The sequence below is a fragment of the Anolis carolinensis genome, chromosome 4 (genome assembly GCF_035594765.1).
Source record: "Anolis carolinensis isolate JA03-04 chromosome 4, rAnoCar3.1.pri, whole genome shotgun sequence".
NCBI classification, from domain to species: Eukaryota; Metazoa; Chordata; class Lepidosauria; order Squamata; family Dactyloidae; genus Anolis; species Anolis carolinensis.
In genome coordinates this window covers 62,864,733-62,888,978 of record NC_085844.1, presented here as the reverse complement: position 1 = coordinate 62,888,978, position 24,246 = coordinate 62,864,733, and the positions used below count along the sequence as shown (strand labels likewise).

The window sequence follows — 24,246 nt, the reverse complement described above, 5'->3', positions numbered from 1 at the left end:
TTGATCCCTTTTAGCCGACCAACTTTTAAAATGTTTAGATCTTCCCCAGAGTACTACTGTTATTAATAATATTACATTTCCACAGATCAGATCTAATGCGGAGGCATTTCCATCTCCCAGATTGAGGTTAGATTCCCAGATCCTTCTTGATATATATATATATATTATATAAATATTATTACCTTAACCCCCATTTTCACAGATCAGATCTAATGCAGAGGCATTTCCCTCTCCCAGGCTCGGGTCAGATTCCCAGATCCTTCTTAAGATAGATACAGTGTTCCCTCACTACTTCGCGGTTTGCTTTTCGCAGCCTTGCCGTTTTGCGGTTTTTTAATAAACACTAAAATAATAGTATAAATCATAAAATAATATTATAAATCCCTCTTTCTACTTCCTTCCTAAGGATAAGTCTAAAGAAGGAAGGAAGGGAAAGTACAAAAGTACAAAAAAGGAACTGTGAAAAAATAAGACATCCCCTGAAAATAAGACCTAGCCCATCTTTGGGGAAATATGGTATCTAATTCTTCACCTAGCAATCTGATTCATTTCTATTGGGCGTGATGTTTATAATATAGTGTTAATGGGCACCTAATGAGTGATGTCTATGATGCTTTGTAACAAAATAACACTACTCTTTTTCAGTGTCAGAACTGCTTACTTTTTTGTTTCAAAAATATTTTGGTGACTGATATCAGCCCTACTGTACCTCACCGGACCAGGAATATTCTTCAAGTACATTTTAAAAAGGCAAAAAACATTGTGTTCTTTCCTTTCTGGCAAAGAAGCTTATATCTGTTGACTGATAGACTGCAAGGTGACAAACTGTTATCTTCCTATAACAAGGCAGTGCTCCTTTCTGTGAATACAGGAAATACTTTTTGGGCTAGAAAAGGTACAGCATAATACCCTAAAGGAATCAGATCCTATCTATCTAGGAAGCTAAGCAGGGTCAAGCATTTTAGATAAGAGATATTCAACCTGTATTATATTTTTGGGATCAACAACCACAAATGGATAGCATCTTAATATTTATGACAGCATCCTTTTTATGTACTTTACTTTTAATTTACTGGGCTATGACTATAATTATAATGAGTGAAGCACTGCAAGGACACTTTTAATATGACGCCACTAGCTCATAGGCCAGGCACATCCCAGAGAACAAAACAGGCCTTCTTAAACAACAGACCACTCCCTGAAAGTATACCAGTATGTTGTTATCTAGATCCTTTCATCTAAACCGCATGTCCTCCTTGGCTGAGCCAGAATGCTCACCCATCCTTTTCAGTTGCACTACAAAAAAATATTTGTGCACATTAGTTCTTTTTCTGACATCTTGGTATCTTGTTTTTCACAGGATTTGCATACCTTAGCAAGGAAGAGATTTAAAAGATACAGACAAGTTTATCCACGTTGCCTTTCCATATCCTTTTGATGAGGCACAGGTGTATTTGCCCACAAAACTGCACACAGATTATACGAGGGTTATCCAGAAAGTAGATTACGTTTTGGAATTAAAAATGAATGAAGTATAGGAAGAAAACCTTTATTATATGCAGTTGAAAGCCACACTTAAATACTACTTTTAAATATAGTCCCCATTCAAATTTAGGTACTTGTCATAGCGATGAATGAGCTTGGCAATTCCTTCTTCATGAAATTCTCCCGCTTGCATCTTCAACCAGTTGGTCATTTCTTCCTGCAACTGCAGCTGCGCATTGTCCCTCATGGAGCCAGGGTGTCAGGGAGGGCGCCATGGGCTCACCTCGGAGGGCTTCTTCCCCTTGGGGAATCCTGTAGGTCTAGCTCTGTCGCCTTCTCTCCCCATGTTGCCTGATCCTCACCTTTCCCCATTGCTGCAGCTTGGGGGGGGGGGAGGCGACAGCGTGCCAAGACGGGCAAAGCCGCCCGGACTCAGGTGTGTCCAGCCTTCTAATCCCAAGCTTTGCCCCTTTGGGTCGGAGTATCAACAGCTCAACAAGGCGCCAAGTCCCAGCAGCGGTAAGTCCGGGTTGTTGTTGTTGTTGTTGTCCTTACGGGGCAGGAGGAGGAGGGAGCCTGACCCGGGCAGGAGTTCACCGTGGTCGCCATAACCTTCCTTGCTGTCATCGTTTGCAAACATTTGCAAAATCTCAGAAAAGCGATTTGCGATTTCTAACTTAAACCCCGTATGGTTATGTAAATGTTTGCAATAGTACTCTACTTGGGACTGCAAACTTCACCAGGTCCAAAGAGCTGCAGCCAGATTGTTAACTCAGAAATTACAATCAGCCTCAGCTGGACAGGAGGTGACATAGCAATGGGATTAGGCCCTAAACATTAGGAACATACAAATATAACTAAGCGAATATAAAGAGTGGTTGTTTCTTGTTCCCTAAGAACGAACTATGGCCATTTTCAGTGCTGTGTGTGTATGACAATGTCAATCAAAACTCATGTTTTTGTTGTGTTTGGAGGAGTTTTTGACTTATCCCAGCCAAAGTTCTTGCCATTTTTAAACTGGGGATTTGGAATCTTTTGGAGAAGTTTTGAGGGTGTTGTCGAAGGCTTTCATGGCCGGGATCACAGGGTTGTTGTATGTCTTTCGGGCTGTGTGGCCATGTTCCAGAAGCATTCTCTCCTGACGTTTCGCCCACATCTATGGCAGGCATCCTCAGAGGTTGTGAGGTATGGATCCATACCTCACAACCTCTGAGGATGCCTGCCATAGATGTGGGCGAAACGTCAGGAGAGAATGCTTCTGGAACATGGCCACACAGCCCGAAAGACATACAACAACCCAGTTTTGAGGGTTTTACAATGGGTAACATATTCCCTCATGGCAACATTTTTTAAATACCAGTTTATATGTTGAGATTTCTATTTCACAAGGATTTAATCTGATAAAATCATAAAAATTTGATTTAAAAAGTTATGAACCAATAACTGTGAACATTAAATGAATTTTGATCTTGTGGCACAACAAACAGCAATTTTTAAATTCCACTCCCAAATATTCAAATGTAGTTTTATCTATCTGCACACAAGAATGGAGCATATTGGAATAATGTTCAAATAACATAATAACAATTAATCCAGAAAGTTGGATTATACTAGCAAGTACCACATTAAACTATAATTTAAGGAGTAGGATTCTTCCAGGCATTCTTTCAGGTTTCCCATTGCATTACATGCATATTTACTCCAAGTGGCAGTATAGGTACAATACAAAAAATGTTATGTTCCTTTCTTACGATTTGCTGCCACCACTAGGTCCTAGTTAAAAATACATGCAAAAAACCCCAGAAAATAAGAGTACATTTAATGGTCAAAGGTTTTGCTGTTTCCTGTTGTTCTAACCTGGGCAAACCAATCATTGAATTTTCTTGGCAAGATTTGTTCAGAAGGGATTCTTCTATTGTCTGTCTTTGAGGCTGAGTGAGGATGACTTGCCCAAGGTTACCCAGTGGGTTTCCATGGCTGAGCGGGGATTTGAATCTTGATGTCCAGAATTGCAAATGTATTCTTATAAAAATATGTGATCATTAAAACAGAGTGTAGATTATATGTACAAGTTGAAAGATTCTTTCTTTGAACACAAAATCATAGCACAGCTCTGAAATGCTAAGAAATGAACTTAAAATCTAAAAGATGAATAAGAAAAAGGTTTAGATACACGAACAACAGAAAAGGGCAGAGGTTAATTATCTAAGTAATGATACATGACACATATTTATAGGAAGGCTAAGATAAGAACTGAGTGGAAGGAAGAAGATGAGAAAAATAGGAACATCTTTATAAAGTGATCTAATAAGATAGATTGGCATATAAGAAAAGCTTATAAAGAACGAAATGGAAAATATACTGGTTGCTTGGGCATTATAGACCTTCAGTGCTGCTAAGACACTCCTTTGTCACAATTACGAGGGAAGCCGAATTTAAAAGGACCCTGAACGTTCATGCAACACTTCTATCTATCTATCTATCTATCTATCTATCTATCTATCTATCTATCTATCTATCTATCTATCTAATAAGAGTGATGGCATCACGGCAGCGAACAAAACAACAAAACTAAACACCCCACAACCTCAAAAATTGACAGCACAACCCCTCATCCAAGCCTCTAGGTTGATACAACAAAAAGAAAAGAAAAATAAAGTCCTAATTAGAGGGAGAGGAATAATTGTTTTTATCCAATTGCTGCCAGTTAGAAGGCTAAGCTCTCTCCGAGCAACCCACTCAGCCCAGGGGACAGCCAGAGTTAGGCCTCACTTGGGCCTCTTCTACACTGCCTATAAAATACAGATTATCAGATTTTAACTGGATTATACGGCAGTGTAGACTCAAGGCCCTTCCACACAGCTATATAACCCATTTAGAATCTTATCTTATCTGCTTTGAACTGGATTGATTCCACCCTGCCATATAATCCAGTGTGCATTTTATACAGCTGTGTAGAAGGGACCTCATTTAATCCAGTTCTAAGCAGATAATATAACATTATAAATATACAGTAGAGTCTCACTTATCCAACATAAACAGGCCGGCAGAATGTTGGATAAGTGAATATGTTGGATAATAAGAAGGGATTCAGGAAAAGCCGATTAAACATCAAATTATGTAATCATTATACAAATTAAGCACCAAAACATCATGTTATACAACCAATTTGACAGAAAAAGTAGTTCCATGCGCAGTAATGCTATGTAGTAATTACTGTATTTACAACCGTGAAAATGAATACAATCTGACTCCCAAGTATTCAAAAACATTAAAATCAGAATATATAAAAATTACTGTGGTATAATAAAACACAACAATACAGTATCTAAAATCAGAACACTAAATAAAGAACAACACAGGGGAAAAACAGGGGAATTCCACACAGGAAACAATCAGTGGCAGCTAACACCTCCCAACAAAGTATTTCCATCACCAAAGTCTGGCAAATCCTCTATTTTCTGAGGGCCACAGATAGTAGAAGCACATAAAATCTCGCAAACAACACCACTCTGAAAACAAGGGAATTCCAGACACAAAACAATCAGGGCCAGCTAACACCTCCCAACAAAAAAATCACTCAGGCAGGAAACAGCCAGGCTTTAAAGCTGCAAGGCCATTACATGCTAATCATTTTACCTAATTGCAGCATTCATACTTGCCTCCAACAGACAAAAAAACACCAATCAGAAATATTGTATATTCACATCCTTTACGAAATAATATCCCTTGATGGCGCAGCGTGTTAAAGCGCTGAACTGCTGAACTTCTGGACAGAAAGGTCGCAGGTTTGAATTCGGGGAGCGGACAGAGCCCCCACTATTAGCCCCAGCTTCTGCCAACCCTAAAGTTCAAAAACATGCAAATGAGAGTAGATGGATAGGTACTGCTCTGGCGGAAAGGTAACGGCGCTCCATGCAGTCATGCCACATGACCTTGGAGGACTCTACGGACAACACCAGCTCTTCGGCTGAGAAATGGAGATGAGCACCAACCCCCAGAGTCAGACACGACTGAACTTAATATCACGGAAAAACCTTTACCCTTTACCTTAACTACCACCAATTCCTCAATACTTTATTTCCCATACCACCATACTTCGCCACAACAACGCGTGGCCAGGCACAGCTAGTTACTTAGTAAAGTGCTTCTTCACCTCTATGATGGTTCACAAGTCCTCTCAGCAAAAGTTCCTAGCAATTTTAATAACTATTATTATTTGATATACAACACGATTAGCACACAGTAAACAACATTACTCTGCTGGCTGTTGTATTGGATCATATGTTGAACACTTCCTAAATGACTAGGACTATGTGATGTATCGCCAAATAATGCATGCAGATCCTAGTAGGGTGGCCTTTTGCAGCTGACAGATTGTAATTTTGTCAGCACTGATGTTTTTAAGTGCTGGCCAAGGTCTTTAGGCACTGCACCCAGCATACCAATCACCACTGGGACCACATTTACTGGCCTGTGCCAGAGTCTTTGCATTATTATTATTATTATTATTATTATTATTATTATTATTATTATTATTATCCTGCCTTTCTCCCTCAAGGCGGCTAATATCTAACCACACTAAACAGTTTAAAAAGAGCAATACAAAAGTTAAAAAGCAATTAAATAATAGAAGTGTAATAAAAACAAAATTAAAACACAGCAAATACAGTAGAGTCACACTTATCCAACATAAACGGGCCAGCAGAACGTTGGATAAGTGAATATGTTGGATAATAAGGAAGGATTAAGGAAAAGCCTATTAAACATCAAAATAGATTATGATTTTACAAATTAAGCACCAAAACATCATGTAATACAACAAATCTGACAGAAAAAGTAGTTCAATACGCAGTAATGTCATGTTGTAATTACTGTATTTACGAATTTAGCACCAAAATATCATGATGTATTGAAAACATTGACTACAAAAATGCGTTGGATAATTCAGAACATTGGATAAACAAGTGTTGGATAAGTGAGACTCTACTGTACATTAAAATGGCCTTTAAAACTCATATCCCCTCAATCCCACCCACCCTCCCCAGAGCCTTTATTTAGGGTTCAGATCTTCTATAGCTTCCTGAGATAGCCAGGATGGGACACAACATCAACAAACCAAAGGGATTATCAGTTAATAATTAAAAACTCAGTTTCTATTCCTTCAGAGAAACTCTGCTGATTTACAGGCATCCCCTGCTTATTCTATGGGTTAAAGATTGCAGCAGTCAAAAAGTGGAAATGGTTGTAGCTTTTAGTTTGCAAATGCAAGATTGAACACTAGATGGTGAAAAATCAACTGAGAGGGAAAAACAGAATGATTACAAGTTTAAGGGCTTGCCTACACCAGTCAAATACCTCAAAGTGGCCGAGATGTCACAAATGTGTTTACAAGAGGTCCAGGGCATCCTACACCTTAACATGGGATAGAATCATAGAATTCAGTTGGATGGGATTACAAGAGAAATCTAGTCCAAAACCCTGCCATGTAGTAACACATAATCAAGGCACCCTCAACTGATGGCCATCTAGCCTCTGCTTAAAACATGCCAGAGAAGGACACCCCACTACACTCTGAAACAGCATATTCCACTGAATTGGGAATGCTTTGGAGTTTTGATGGCTCAAGTACAAACCAGTCCTCAGTCCTCTCCTTTTCCACATAGTCACCAGCACATAGAAAGGAGGATAATTTGGGACTACTCCTTATTCCTGGTCATGTGGGCGCCTCTGCAAATGTCACAATATGGTGCTCATGAAGGTCAGGAGATCTCCCAGAGTTCTGTAGTCATCCAGCAATGGCAACAGTAATAGGGAAAAGAAGGTGACAGTCCAGCTGGACCAAATCGGTTTCAGCCTAGCTGGAATATATAGATTCTGCTTCACAACTGCCATGATCAGAGAAGGGAGGGGTAAAGGAGGAGGTGATTCTCCTCTTCCTTTCTGGACCCCTGGTCAATGTCAGTCAATGAGTGACATACACTAGCTATGTCTTGTCCACTGGCTTCTGCTACAACAAGAATGGGAGGGAGAAAGTCAGGATTCCTTCCCGCATGTGCAGCGTTTGGGAGGCTAGCGATCAAACGATCCCTGGGCCAATCCAGAAATCAACACTCCAGCTCAGCCTTAGGATAAAGTGTCAGTGTAGATGTGCTCAGGGATGGAAGAACCTAGTGTAAATATCTACAGTCCACCATAGAACTAGAGAAATCTTTTGAGGAATGCCCAGGGTCGAAGAAGAGGTAAACGGATAAACAAAGAAACAGCAGTAGAAATCTCTGAACTGCTCCTCACGGAAAACACTCACTCACTATCACATAATCCCTGAAACAAATGGAATGGAACATGAGGAAAACCACTGAAGTGTAGAAGCCCTTGACAGTGATGCACTAAAGGTTACAATGGCTTACTACTGCTATAGCATGGACTATACGAAGTTTTGGAAAAACTGTAGTATCCAGTCTCACTTTGGAACAACTGAGCTAGAAGAGATCTTGTACACTCACAAGTTATTTGAGGTTTGGAAAGAGACAAACAAGAGTGCGTGTTACTGGTAAATTAGTGGCCTTTCTGGACATATTGACTGCACTTGTTGAGCAGCCCTCTTGAATGTGATCTATATCAAACATAGATCTAAAAAATAACAGATTGTTTGGTTTAGAGATAAATGCACATCCTAACAGCATGGCCCAAGTAAAGTAGAAAAAGGAAAAGTGTACAGTTGGCTCACAGATTCCATATCCACAGATTAAAAATCATGGCTTAATTTTAAAAAATAAATAAATCCAAAAACCCAAAGCTTTTATATACAGAACACCATGTTATTATGCCAGTGTATATAATGGGACTTGAGCATGCACAGATTTGGGTATCTATAGGGCTCCTGGCTATCGAGAGCCAAATGTATCTAGACCTATTTCAAACTGGTTTCAGAGCAGGTTACAATAAATGTAATAAAAATTGTAATTCATCAGACTAAAATCAAATCAAAACAAAACAAAAAGCCAACTAGAGCAAGACAATAAACAGCCGCAAAATGTAAAGCAAAGAAGGAAGGAATAATAATGTGTGTATGTTTCAATATATGCTTGAAATGCTTGCATTTTAACTATGCTTTAATATGCGATTTTAGAGATGTATTTTACAATGTTGTGTTCCGCCTCGAGCTGAAAGGAAAGACGGGTAATTAATAATAATAATAATAATAATAATAATAATAATAATAATAATAATTTTCCATTATGCAGATAACATTTGTTGGAAGAATTTGTATATTATTCTTAGTGTTCACACACCTTATGTTCTCCATGTGTACACATACCTTTTTCCTGTGAGTGCTGTTCAATGTCTCCAGTAACAGTATAGACTTATAATGGGCTTGCATGTTTTGCACAAAAATACTTAGCCATGTTAAAGTCTTGTGAGTGCAGTGCTTTTATGCTAGTGATGAACAGCTCATAAACTGTTAACTAGTTTATAAATTAGTAGTTGTTGTTTTCAGTGGGACCTTGAGTGCCCATTCAAGGGATACTCCCTTGGCAGAAGATGGATGTGGCCTCTTTTGACTCTTTTTGGCTGCTTAAGAAGATTGTGGAAGGGGAAAGGAAGACAACAACCTGGAAGATTTTAATATGCTTTAAGTGATTCTGAGGTGAGAACTTACCCATCCAATTTAAACTGGAGGGCCTGTGGGTGTCTCGGTGCTGCAAAAATTAGGTTAGAGGCCTAATTAGGCAGTTGGCTACACCTTCTAAAATTATCCATTTGTGCAATTATGTCCACATTTATTCAACGGGATTTGCTACCGATTGACTATGTGTAAGATTGTAATAATGTAGTTCTACATATAACTACCATAAGTAAGCACCATCACTATGCACTATGCTGTTAATGCAGTTTGTGTTCCTTGACATTTATTTTTAAGTATTTTAAATCTGTACATTCTTTATCAAAAATAACAATGTACTGTCTACAAAATTAAGCAGATTAAATACACTCTATCTAACAGCTTAAATATAAAACATAAAGGTAACTATTTCAGGAGATAAAGTTGTCCACGAGATAAGCTGTGATGCTTCTCTGTAAGGAAACTGTAGGTTAGCTTTAGATGTTGGCTCCCTGCTTAGAAAAGGATAATTAAATTTTTACAGCATCCAGTTCTGGCAGAAGTGTTTACAAAGGCACCTAATTAACAGACACAGTATCATTCAAACAGTGAATGACCTTCCAACTATATATTGGACCAAAGGGCAAAGATAACAACCAATATTGATAACAGTAAACACTTCAAACCGTTAATACTCAATATTTTTATTTGATACTGTATACTCATAGAATCAGCCTGTCACATTTTTAGCCAAGTTGAAGGTTTCTTTTAAATTGTAGAAAATTCTTGCAGTATCTCATGTCTCAAAATAACTCTTGCCATTTCCCTAGGGCCTCGTGGACATATAAATATGGACATAGATATATGGGATACTTATTATTCCTATTCTATTTATATCCTGTCATTTTCCCAGCCCTGGGATCCAAGGAGACTTTACAAAAAACAAATTAGTCAGTTTTCCTTATGTCAATGCTCTCTGTGTCAGTCCTTAAGTCCCAAAACACTTTTAGGGGAACTCCAAATTTTATGCTATTTTATGTATATGTGTTTTATTGTAAAATGTCATCATTTTGTTTCATTGTATCTTGTGTATTGTGTACCGCACTATTATGTGCTTTTGTAAGCCACCCCGAGTCCCTTTTGGGAGATGATGGTGGGATATAATTTTTTATTATTATTATTTTATTATGACACAGCAAACAAGATAGATATGCTGGATTTCATATCACAAAATCACAAGTCGAACACTTCCCAAGTGTCTAGGACTGTGTGATGTACTTTCGGATGATGAGCGCAGATCCCAGCAGGGTGGCCTTTTGCAGTTGGCAGATCGTAATTTTGTCAGTGTCTATTGTTTCCAAATGCCGGCTGAGATTTTTTGACACGGCACCCAATGTGCCCATCACCACCGGGACCACCTGCACTGGTTTCTGCCAGAGCCTTTGAAGTTCAATCTTGAGGTCCTGATAGCGGCTGAGTTTTTCCTGTTGTTTTTCGTCAATGCGACTGTCACCTGGGATGGCGACATCAATGATCCAAACCTTTTTCTTTTCCACAACTGTGATGTCTGGTGTGTTGTGTTCCAGAACTTTGTCAGTCTGGATTTGGAAGTCCCACAGTATCTTTGCGTGCTCATTTTCCAATACTTTTGCAGGTTTGTGATCCCACCAGTTCTTTGTTGCTGGGAGGTGGTACTTGAGGCATAAGTTCCAATGAATCATTTGGGCCACATAGTTGTGCCTCTGTTTGTAGTCTGTTTGTGCAATTTTCTTACAGCAGCTGAGGATATGATCAATGGTTTCATCAGCTTCCTTGCACAGTCTGCATTTTGGGTCATCAGCTGATTTTTCGATCTTGGCCTTAATTGCATTTGTTCTGATGGCTTGCTCCTGGGCTGCAAGGATAAGGCCTTCTGTCTCCTTCTTCAGGGTCCCATTTGTGAGCCATAGCCAGGTCTTCTCCTTATCAGCTTTTCCTACAATTTTGTCAAGGAACTTTCCATGCAATGTTTTGTTGTGCCAGCTGTCAGCTCTAGTTTGTAGCGTGGCTTTCTTATACTGGTTTTTTGTCTGCTGTGCTTTGAGGAGTTTCTGATTTTTGACTTCAATCAAAGCAGGTTCTTCACTTTGCTTTACATATTCTGCCAGGGCATGTTCTTCTTCTTTGACTGCTTGTTTGACTTGTAAGAGTCCTCTGCCCCCTGATCTTCTAGGCAGATATAGCCGGTCAACATCACTGCGAGGGGTGCAGTGAATGATGAATGGTCATGAGTTTTCTTGTTTTTCTGTCCAAATTGTCCAGTTCTGCCTGTGTCCAGTTTATAATGCCAGCAGTATATCTTATGACAGGTATGGCCCACGTGTTTATGGCCTTGATGGTGTTGCCTCCATTGAGCTTGCTTTTGAGAATTTTTCTGATCCTTTGTGTGTATTCTTTACTGACCACAGTCTTCACATGTTCATGCTTGATGTTGTCCAGCTGTAATATGCCCAGATATTTATAGGCCTCTGGCTGGTGACACTTTATTGTTTGGCCATTAGGCATATTTATGCCCTCACATTCAATGATTTTTCCTTTCTTCAATGCCACTGTCGAACATTTGTCCAAGCCAAACTCCATGCTGATATCAGTGCTAAAAATTTGGACAGTGTTAGTCAGAGACTGGATTTCAGTTTCCGTTTTCCCATACAGCTTCAGGTCAATCCATGTACATCAGATGCGAAATTTTGTGAGAATTCTTAGATGTTTGATAGCCGAGATTTGTTTTTTGTAAGATTGTTGACAGAGGGATCATGGCAATAATGAAAAGCAGAGGGGACAATGAGTCTCCCTGGAAAATTCCTCTCCTGATGTTGACAAGTCCATAGCTTTCATTTCCACAAATAGTTCAGTTGTTGTTGTTGTTATTATTATTATTATTATTATTATTATTATTATTATTATTATTATATAGAAGTATAAAAAAACTTTAGATAAAAAATTATCCTGCAAGGTAACAAGCACATCCTGACATAACTAAATTTTGGTTTGATCACAAATGTTTGGATTTTAAGAAATCTAGCTCAAAAAAAAAAAAGCAATCAGTACAGAAAGATGCAGTATCTGCCATTTTTACTGTAGAATTGCTTCATTTAAGAAGAAACAAGAATTATTAAGGAGAAATAGAAACAGGTGCTGAGAATGGTCCAAAATTGCTGGCTATATAACTGATTCCCAATTCAGCTGCAATAAAGATGGGCTTAAAGCCAACCTTAAAAACTGTGGCATAGACACCGAAAACTGGGAAGCCTTGGCCCTTGAGCGCTCTAACTGGAGGTCAGCTGTAACCAGCTATGCTGCAGAATTTGAAGAGGTACAAATGGAGGGCCTAGGGGAGAAACGTAACAAGAGGAAGGTGCGTTAAGTCAACTCTGACCGGGACCACCTTCCATCCGGAAACTGATGTCCTCACTGTGGATTAACATGCAGGTCAAAAATAGGTCTCCACAGACACCTCAGCATCCACCACCAAGACACTACAATTGGAGGGCCATTATCCTCGGGCTATGAGGGATCGCCTAAGTAAGTACATTCAGTATCTGTGGGCTGGCAAAGCAACTTACAGAAGGTAGATTAGACCTCCTTATACTTGTGAGAACCTGAGAATCCCTTTTCATTTTATTGGGGGGTGGGCATTATAAGTACATAACGATCTCCCAGATTGCCCCGCTGTTTCATTATTAGAAACTGGAAGGCTCATCTCTAGATTTAAACTGGGCAAAGCCTCAGGGCTTACCAGTACATTCCACCTGTATTGCTTAAACAAAATTTGGATAAGCTATTTTGTTTTCATGCATTGACTGGACTACATTAATTCCTTCTGATTGGGGGTTTCTAATAACTGTCCATAGTTACAACAAAGATGAAAGATTGAATCATATTAACTATGCCATTATCAATAAGATATATGGCAGTCATTCTCCCGTAGAAATTAAGGAAAAGATTTTGGAGTGCAAATAAGACATTTTGACAATCTTCAGGTTTTTTAAAAAATAATTTCTGACAAGAAAAAGAATGTTTGCAGTGTGGTGTGGTTTGGAGGACATAACACAACTTTCATAGGCTTTCAATCTGCATTGAATCAGATCCCATAAGATAGATTCATTTATATACCGCTCTTCTCCGCTGGGGGACCCAGAGTGGTCTTACACAATGGCAGAACTGGATGCCACATATAATACAAAATGTAGTAAAACCAACAGGCATAAAAACAATTAAAAGCTGACATCCACATCCAATTAAAACAATAAAAACCATGTGACCGTTACAACAGGGGTAGTAGAATTGATCCAAAGTCAGAACCAGTCCATGTTCAACTTCATATTTCTCCTGCATCACCCTCTAAGCCACTTCAAGAAGATAAGAAAATAAATGGATATATGTGCTGCATTTTGGCAATTTTTCTAATGTTTATGTACTTACTACAACACATTCTTTTGTGTGAATAATGTGTATATTATGGAGGGTGGTTTGGGACAGTCTCCTTTGCAGCTTTGGGTCAAACACCACACCTCTGTGAAACTGGCTGTATTATCGAGAAATAACTCAATTCCCTGACTGGTAGAAGGGTTAGAGACACAAGGGAGTTCACAGACTTTGTTCAGCACTCTGTACACACTTAAGTGTTTTGCCTCCTATTCAGCCTTAAAGACATATCAATTCTTCCAAATTAGTACTGCATATACTTGTGTATAAATCTAGTAAAGGTAAAGGTTTTCCCTGACATTAAGTCCAGTTGTGTCCGACTCTGGGGGTTGGTGCTCATCTCCATTTCTAAGCTGAAGAGCCAGCATTGTCCGTAGACACCTCCAAGGTCATGTGGCCTGCATGACTGCATGGAGCCCCGTTACCTTCCCACCGGAGCGGTACCTACTGATCTACTCACATTTGCATGTTTTCGAACTACTAGGTTGGCAGAAGCTGGAGCTAACAGTGGGCGCTCACTCCGCTCCCTGGATTCGAACCTGCAACCTTTCGATCTGCAAGTTCAGTAGCTCAGAGCTTTAACACACTGCACCACCAGGGGCTCGACGTGTATAAATCTACTTCATGTAAAAATTAGAGGGCAGGTTTTGGGTTGAAAATTATGGATTTTGTTATCATTGTGGATAGTCTGAGTGTCATTCTGCAGAGAGGTGAAAATACCAATGACAACTCAGGGGGCAAGTCACCACTGGTCTCTTCCATTTTTCCACCTAAGCATTCAAAAAGGCCAGAAGAAGTACAACAGTAAAGAAAATAGATGGGGTTCAGTGCTTCTTTTAGATTCTCCTAGGATGAACTAAACTCTCACCTTTCATCACTATAATCGGAGAAGGAGATGGGTCCTTTTTGATAAGAGACAGAGTATAGTATTCACACTGACCCATGGATAAATCAACCCAAGTTTTGAAAGCTGATTTTTTGACTAAAATTTCTAGAATTGCATATGAATATGGACAGTTATTAACATTCAAAATTACCGTATTTCATTGCATAATAGTTGTCTTAATAGACCCTTTTAGGGTGCCAAAATTAATATCCAGGATTCCTCACATAATAGTTGCACACTTAATTCATGGGCGTGACAATAATGCAAAGGGGGCAAGTATGGGGCGCATGTGCCTATCCCCTTGGAGCTACAGTGTTCCCTCATTACTTCGCAGTTCACTTTTCGCAGATTCACTGTTTTGCGGTTTTTCAATAAACTCTAAAAGACTATTATAAATCATAAAAATTACAATTTACAGCCTGAGGAAGGAGAAGCCAAAGGGAGAGAAAAGGAGCCCAAGCGGGAACAGGGGGAGAAGGAGACAGTTTATCAGCACATGATTGGTTGATAAAAACTTAAAATAGTGTATAACTACTAAAATAATGTATAAATATTAAAATAAATATAGTGTCCCTACTTTGCGGATTTTCACTTATTGCGGGTGGTCCTGGAACCTAACCCCAGTGATAAATGAGGGAACACTGTATATGGCTGGCCTCTGTTGCCAGCCAACACAAGCCTCATAGCTGCAGAGGGGAAGGGCAGACAAGCAAGTTCACCCACATACACGTCTCTCCCCTTCACAACTATGCTTTCAGGGAACAAGTGCACAGACAGGTGAGGTTTCATCTGCCCATGCAGATGCGCTCTCAAAGGGACTATTATGTGGTGAAATATGGTATATTTGGTTGGTAATCCTGGAAAAATTCTTATTCACTAAAGGCAATCTGCAAACAGCTGGGTGGCTTAGTTCAAGCCTATCACCTTTATTGTACAGCTCATACATCCTTTCATCCCCCTCCAAAGCAATAAATGGAACAGTTGACCCGATTTTTGCTTCTATGGTTTTCATTAACTGGTCAAATAAAATTTTAAAAAAGATCTTTCAAAGACACAATGTGAAGACATTTCTGGTTACCAGTTGATATATACTATTGTCCAGTCTGAAAACAATAACAGGCTCTGTGGTTTATTTTTAAAACTGATACTGTAATTTAACTGCACTTTTTTTTCATCTATGTGGCAATCTACCAGAATATATTCAATCTTGATGAAGAAAAGAAAGCAATGCATAAATTGGACACACTACAGTACAATTTTCCCTGAAGAATTTTTTCGACTGGGAAATTAAATGCTTCAATTAGCTATCCCTATAGCATTTGAACTGGAAAAACAGCAAACTCCTAGAGAGCTCTTATTAATTTACAAATTATTAAGATTGAGAAAATGCATGGCACTTTATGGAAACATTGCTTACCATGTACAACTCTAAAATACTGGATAATTCAGATGCTTCACTGCTAGCCTTTACATCCCCCTTCTTTCTGTAGAAACCAATTCTGAGGCCAGTTATATTCTCTATAAAAGATTAGGATTTGCTTGCTAAAGATTTCACCATAACATAGGACAGGAAAAGACCAGCCTTCCTTTTGGTGAGATTTTTTGATAGTGCTGAAGGATTTTTATTTTGCCCTTCATGATGCACAACAGTATAAACAAGGAGTCCCCAAACTAAGGCTCATGGGCCAGATGCAGCCCTCCAAAGTCATTTACCCGGCCTCCATCCGAAACTTTAAACTTAGGGTCGCCCTGAGTCTGAAACGACTTGAAGGCACACACAACAGCAACAAAAACAATAATCCTAATTCACTTTTCTCTTATCAGCCAAAAGGAGGCCCACAATGGTAGGTTTATGTTGATTAAAATTATTCTGTTTCAAATATTGTATTGTTCTTTCCTTTTTTTGGATTCCAAATAAGATTTGTGCAGTGTGCATAGGAATTCATTCATGTTTTTTTTTCAAACTATAGTCTGCCTCTCTAACAGCCTGAGGGACCATGAACTGGCCCTCTTTTAAAAAAAGTTTGAGGACCTCCAGTGTAAACTATCTGATGCTCATCTTGTAGGTTAGAAGTAGGCAAAGAATGACCCTCCAGATTCTGCTTGATTGCAGTTCCCAGCATTTCTAACTAATGTTTATGCTGCCATGGTTGCTAGAAGTCACAATTTAACAATACCTGGAAGATCATACTTTGCTCATTCCTACCCTGTGTTACCAATGCAATAATTCTTGCTGTCACCTCCATGGACCCTACACCTAATATTGTAGTGAAATACCAGAAAGTTTGATAAAATCAGTGACTATTAAAAAAAAGCAGCAGCAGAAAAAAAAAACCAAAACACTACACACAACAAGCAGGTTGTGAGCAAGCAGGTAAACTCATGTGATTCAAAGCATCATTGTTATGGGATAATTATGACAGCTCTGAGGACAGCACATGCACACTAGGAGGTTCAAAAAGTAAATTGTATATTCTTTTAAGGTTGTAAGCTGCTTTGGCTCTCGGTCCTGAGAAAAGCAGGATTCAAAAAAATATAGTAACAATAGTGATAGTGATGATAATAAAAACGTGCACAGAGTTTTGCCCTTGAAGGTGTATGGATAATACACCTTTTCCGTATTTTTATGATAAAACCAATTAGGAAATGACATTTATAACCCATGGAAAAAACCGTGTTACATAGTGTCATCGCACAATCTGCATTATTTTATATGCAATCTGCATTCTTTTATATCACAGCATAACTTGAAAAGCAGTATGGTATGGAAGGATCCAAGAAGCGTCTTGTAGACCATCTAATTCCTCACAGCCTTACAACACAATGCTGTAATTTCTATCCATAAAATGAATTTACTACCACTTTTGCTCAGTTCGAACCCTTCCATGCAAGATCCACGGAGCCTTCGTATAACGACCTCGTCTGTTGCTGTCTTGCTTTCCATTGGCTCACTTATGAATCATAAAAATCATACCACCTCTTCTAGAAAGGGCATTAGCAGTTGCAAATGGGCAACAAACTGAAAAGTCTTTATCGCACACTTAACTGCAGTTCTTTTATTTACTAACAGCCACTTTCGAGGTGCTACTGGAAGCAGCCTTTACTTTTAGCTCCACTTACATCATGCCTGGAGAAGGCCGCCCTAAAAGAGACAGGCACCATTTGGCCTTTGAGCGCTTCTAGAATGAATGCAATTTAACGCCACTTTAACTGCCACAGTTCAATGCTATGGAATCGTGGGAGTTCTAGTTTTTAGCCTTCTCTGCCCAAGAGTGCTGGTGCCTCACCACGTTACACATCCCAGGATTTCACAGCATTGATCACTGTGCTCTGGTACCACGAGATGAAGACTCAATCTTAAGAAATGGAGCTACAACAGGCATGGGCAAACTACCGGCTGTTAGAAATTGTGGGAGTTGAAGTCCAAAACACCTGAAGGGTGTTTGCCCATGCCTGGGCTGCCAAGTGGAGTCCACGACATGCAAGTGTGGAGAAGAGCAAACCACAGACCTCCCACTACAATGCAGTCTGTGCTCTGCCACATGAACAATGAAGGACCTTTTACAGCAACACCAGAGGCACTCAAAGTAGCCAGCTTCTGGTCAAAGGAAATCTAGTATAATGCCAAGTTTTTAACTTTGTGATTTTTATACATTATAACTGTATCCTCAATTCGCTTCTGACATGATAAATAAACACAGCATTGATTCAAAGCCATTCAAGCAGTGTCGAACTACATTCATTCTACAGACTGGATGCATACTCTGGCTATTTAGTTATCATGGCAGAAGCAAACTGAGGGTACAGTTGTAATGTATTTAAAAACACAAAACAAGTTAAAAAACTAAATGTCCTTTGACCAGTAGCTGGCCACTTGGAGTGCCTCCGGTATTGCTCTAAGAAGGTCCTCCATTGTGCATGTGGCAGGGCTCAGACCACATTGTAATAGGTGGTCTGTGGTTTGCTCTTCTCCAGTTGCATGTCATGGACTCCACTTTGTGCCCCCATTTCTTAAGGTTGGCTCTGCATCTCATGGTGCCAGAGTGCAGACTGTTCTGTGCCTTCCAAGCCACCCCATTTTCTGTGTGCCCAGGAGGGAGTCTCACATTTGGCATTAGCCATGGCTTGAGGTTCCAGGTTTTAGCCTGTCACTTTTGGACTATGCTGAGGTGTTCCTGCAAGTATCTCTGTAGATCTTAGAAAACTATTTCTTGATTTAAGGCGTAGGTGTTCTGGCTGAAGTCTGAACAAGAGATGGGCCAGAGGTGTCACTGCCTTGGTCCTTTCATTACTGGCTGCTACTTCCCAGCAGATGCTAGGTGCTGCAATACTGGCTTAACAGTATAACTTCTTCAGTGGTGTGGAGAAAAACTTACAATATTACAAAGGACTACCACCTCACCCACTTCATAGAAAATCTGCTACAAAACAGGAGCTTTTTGTCGAATTCCAGGGCCAGAGAAACAGATGGCGAAAACAGAAGAACAGTCTACCTTGACCGTACTTGCTCCATCAATGTTTAACATTTACACAATGATAAGCCACTGCCAGAAGGGAAAGAGTTTCATTTATGCTGATGATCGTGCCATCACCACCCAAGCAGAGAGCTTTGAAAAAGTTGAACAGAAGCTCTCAGAAAATTTAGGTGATCTTACTGTGCATTACAGGGAAAACGAGCTGATTCCTAATCCACCTAAAACACAGACGTGTGCTTTCCACCTCAAGAACAGGCAAGCATCTTGAGCTCTGAGGATTACCTGGGAAGGAATCCCACTGGAGCATTGCAGCACACTGAAATACTTGGGAGTTACCCTGGATTGTGCTCTGACCTACAAGAAGCACTGCTTGAACATCAAGCAAAAAGTGGGCACTAGAAATAATATCATATAAAAGCTGACTAGCACAACTTGGGGATCACAAACAGATACAGTGAAGACATCTGCCCTTGTACTTTGCTACTCTGCTGCTAAATACACATGCCCAATGTGGAACACATTCTCTGGCTGAACAGAAGGCATCTCCTGCTGCCTCCATCTTCTGATTTCCCTAAGCAGAGAGGTCATTTGGAGGAGACAGCAGAGGAAGGGCAGGAGGCGACAAGGAAGGAGGGAAGCAGTCAGGAGCAGAGACAAATTACAGGAAGAAGGGGGGGATGGTAAGGCACTGGCCAAAAAGGAAGGCCACACACACACACACACAAACATTGGGGGGTTGGATAACAAAACCTCCTCAAGTCCAATTAAAATGGTGCCGTGCCCCTTGTATAAAACGATTTGCCTTTGGGATATTCAAAAGCTGTGGATGCAGAGTCCATGGATACTATGTATGTCTGGAGTACACTGGAATGTGTCCAGAGGAGGGTGACTAAAATTATCAAGGCCTGGAGAACAAGCCCTATGAGGAGCAGCTCAAAGAACCGGGCATGTTTAGCCTGCAGAAGAGAAGGCTGAGGTGAAACATGATAGCCATGTATAAATATGTGAGAGTAAGTCACGGGGAGGAGGGAGCAAGCTTGTTTTCTGCTGCCCTGGAGACTAGGACGTGGAACAACAGCTTCAAACTACAGGAAAGGAGATTCCACTTGAACATTAAGAAGAACTTCCTAACTGTAAGCTGTTCAGCAATGGAAATCTCTGCCCCAGAGTGTGGTGAAGGCTCCTTCTTTGGAGGCTTTTAAGCAGAGGCTGAATGTGATTTTCTTGCTTCTTGGCAGGGGGTGGACTGGATGGCCCACGAGGACTCTTCCAACTCTATGAGTGCTTGACAATATCAGCAGTGCACTGCTATGCAGGGACAACAATAATTGTAAACAAAATTGTAATTTAAGATGGAACTTGGGGCTCTGAGTAAATCATTACTACAATATTTTTTCTTCTAGATCAAAGTGCCAGGATTTCCTTAAACTTCAGGTAACCACTGTAACCGTTGTTAGCCTCAGCTTCCGCCAACCTAGCAGTTTGAAAACATGCAAATATGAGTATATCAATAGGTACTGTTCCGGTGGGAAGGTAACGGCACTCCGTGCAGTCATGCTGGCCACATGACTTTGGAGGTGCTTAGAAATGGAGAGTCCAACACGACTGGACTTAATGTCAGGGGAAAACTTTTACTTCAGGTAACCACTATACCAGGCATGGGCAAACTTGGACCCTCCAGGTGTTTTGGGCTTCAACTCCCACCATTCCTAACAGCCTCAGGCCCCTTCCTGAGTGGCTGAGGGGGGAAAGGAAAGGGTCTGAGACTGTTAGGAAGGGCAGGAGTTGAAGCCCAAAATATCTGGAGGGCCCAAGTTTGCCCATATCTGCACTAAACCAATAACTAGCTGTTTAATGGGGGGCACCCAGCATGCAACCAGCGGGGTGCATCTAGAATCACAGACTCATAAGAGTTGGAAGAGACCTCTTGGCCATCCAGTCGAACTCCCCTGCCAAGAAGCAGGAAATCACATTCAAAGCACCCCCAACAGATGGCTATCTAACTTCTGCTCAAAAGCCTCCAAAGGAGGAGCCTCCACCACAGTCCAGGGGAGAGAGTTCCACTGCTGAACAGCTCACAGTGAGGAAATTCTTCCTAATGATCTGGAGGAATCTCCTTTCCTGTAGTTTAAAGCAATTGTTCTGCATCCTAGCCTAATAATAAATAATTAATAAATAATGTTTCAATCTGTTTTTTACTTGGGATGTTTTAAATGCTATGGGTTTGATTTTTTTAATACTATATTCATTGTTTGTATAGTATGTTGTAAACCGCTTTGGATTCCCTAGGGGAGGAAGGCAGTATATAAATGATGCAAATAAATAAAGTCTCCAGGGCAGCAGAAAACATGCTTGCTCCGTCCTCCCTATGACTTCCCCTCACATATTTATACAGTAGAGTCTCACTTATCCAAGCTAAACGGGCTGGCAGAAGCTTGGATAAGCTAATATTTTGGATAATAAGGAGGGATTAAGGAAAAGTCTATTAAACATCAAATTAGGTTATGATTTTACAAATTAAGTGCCAAAACATCATGTTAAACAACAAAAATGACAGAAAAAGTAGTTCAATATGCAGTAATGTTATGTTGTAATTACTGTATTTAAGAATTTAGCACCAAAATATCATGATACAGCGGAGTCTCACTTATCCAACATAAACAGGCCGGCAGAACGTTGGATAAGTGAATATGTTGGATAATAAGGAGGGATTATGGAAAAACCTATTAAAAATCAAATTAGATTATGATTTTACAAATTAAGCACCAAAACATCATGTTATACAACAAATCTGACAGAAAAAGTAGTTCAATACGAAATAATGCTATGTAGTAATGACTGTATTTACGAATTTAGCACCAAAATATCACAATGTATTGAAAACATTGACTACAAAAATGCGTTGGATAATCCAGAACGTTGGATAAACGAGTGTTGGATAAGTGAGACTCTACTGTACATGGCTATCATGTCTCCTCTCAGCCTTCTCTTCTGCAGGCTAAACACGCCTAGCTCTTTCAGCCGCTCCACCTAGGGTTTGTTCTCCAGACCTTTTATCATTTTAGAAGCCCTCCTTTGGACACCTTCCAGCTTGTCAACATCTCCTTTCAACTGCATCTACACCAAGGCATGGGCAAACCTGGGCCCACCGGGGTGTTTTGGACTTCAACTCCCACAATTCCTAACTGCCTCTGGAGTATCTGCTGCTGCCAATCAGAGACAGAGAGGGGTGGGGGATGAAGGGAGCGGCACCCCTTTGTGCCCCTCGCGGAGCTCCGCCCACCGCTCCACCCTTTGTGTTGTTTTTGCCCCTTCCCCCCTTTTTTTTGTTTTCAAACAAACCCCGGCGCGCGCGCGCGAGAGATAGACAGAGGCGCCCCCTTCCGCGCGCGAGGCGCCACTGCCAAAACGTACCCAGGAGGAGCAGGCGGTGCGTCTGCTTGTACTCGCGCTTCTGCTCCCGCAGCGCGCGGTCGATGCTCCGGCTCACGCGCCGCGCCTCCTTCTCGGCCTCGCGCTCCTCCGGGGGGCGCCCTTTCTGGGGAGGAGGAGGAGGAGGAGAAGGCAGGAGGAGCAGAGCGGGAGGTCCCGAGGAGGACGAGCCTGGCTCGGCTTTGCCTTCGCCGCCGTTCTGAAGGAGCAGCCGAGGCCCGTCTGCAGCCACCGCTCGTTTCCCGCCTTCCCCATCTCTCTTGGCTTTGGGCGGCGGGGAGGGCGGCTGCGGCTCGCTCTCGGCGGCGGCGCTGCTGCTGGAGATGGAGGACCCTCCGCCGCCGCCACCGCTGCTGCCTCCTCCTCCGCCTCCTTCCCCGAAGAGCCGCGGGCGGAGGCTGTAGCAGAGCCCCATCTCTCGGGCGGTGCCCTCGGGCGCTTAGCGGGGATGGCCGGGAAGGAGAAGCGTCGAGGCGAAGCAGCAGCAGCAGGAGGAAGAGGAGGAGGCGGAGTATATGCTGAGGAGCAGCCCCTCCTCACAGGCCCCGGGACGCCGAGGATGCCTCTGCTGCCTCTGCTGCTGCTCCCGTTCCCGGGCCATGTTGCATTGTGAACCCTCTCCTCCTCGCGCTCCTTCTCCTTCCTCCTCTTCCTCGCCTCACATCACCTGACACGGACTCGCTGCTGCTGCCGCCGCCGCCGCCGCCTTACCGTAAATACCCCAGCGCGAGCCCACCGCGCAGGCAAAGCGGCTCGAGGGCACAACGAAAGAAAGGCTTGGGAAGGCAGGCAGGAAGGAAGGATGGCGCGCGCCCAGGCGTATGCAGAGATACGCACGCGCAGCACACGCACACACATTAGGGCCAGGGCGTGCAGACCGACACTAGGTTCCCGCCTTCCCTATCTCTCACTCAAGCGTGTGCATCAACATGCAGGTGCTTTGAATGCGATTTTCCTGCTTCTTGCCATGGGGTTGGACTGGGTTTCTTCCATGAGGTTTCTTCCAATTCTATGTAACGTGTGTGTGTGTATGTTGTCGAAGGCTTTCATGACCGGAATCACTGAGTAGCTGTGAATTTTCCGGGCTGTATGGCCATGTTCCAGAAGCATTCTCTCCTGATGTTTCGCCTACATCTGTGGCAGGCATCCTCAGAGGTTGTGAGGTATATTGGAAACTAGGCAAGTGGGGTTTATATATCTGATTGGTCCAGGGTGGGAGAAAGAACTCTTGTCTGTTGGAGGTTAAGTGTGAATGTTGTAATTAATCACCTTGGTTACCATTGAAAAGCCTTGCAACTTCAAGGCCTGGCTGCTTCCTTCTTGGGGAAATCCTTTGTTGGCAGATAGGTGTTAGCTGGCCCTGATTGTTTCATGCCTGAAATTCTTAGAATCATTTTGAGCCCCCAGTGGCGCAGTGGTTTAAATGCTTGTGAATTGAACGTTGGGTGCTGACCTGAAGGCTGCCAGGTACAAATCCAGCCCCAGGAGAGCATGGATGAGCTCCCTCTATCAGCCCCAGCTCCATGTGGGGACATGAGAGACGCCTCGCACAAGGATGGTAAAAACATCCAGGCGTCCCCTGGGCAACGTCCATGCAGACGGCCGATTCTCTCACACCAGAAGCGACTTGAGGTTTCTCAAGTCGCTCCTGACACGAAAAAAAGAAAGAATCATGGACTTGGAAGAAACCTCACGGGCCATCCAGTCCAACCCCCTGTCAAGAAGGAGGAAAATTCCCCTGTTTTCAGTGTTGTTCTTTATTTACTGTCCTGATTTTAGAGGTTTTTTTTTTTTTAAAGAAAATACTGGTAGCCAGAATATTTGAGAACACAGAAATGCTGGATCACTCTTAACAACTACCATGTCAGGCTACACAGAGAAAACATTGAAATCCACAA

General features: G+C 41.6%; 1 protein-coding gene across 1 annotated transcript in view; it reads right to left on the bottom strand.

The window, feature by feature from the left end:
- The window catches only part of gnal (G protein subunit alpha L), a 157,620-nt gene extending 134,444 nt beyond the window's left edge, over nt 1-23,176 (bottom strand). Inside the window, exon 1 of the mRNA XM_062980532.1 lies at nt 22,331-23,176. Within this exon, the coding sequence (XP_062836602.1) occupies nt 22,331-22,763 (433 nt within the window). The 5' untranslated portion in view covers nt 22,764-23,176. The remainder of the gene's footprint in view (nt 1-22,330) is intronic.
- Between the last annotated feature and the right edge of the window lie 1,070 nt (nt 23,177-24,246).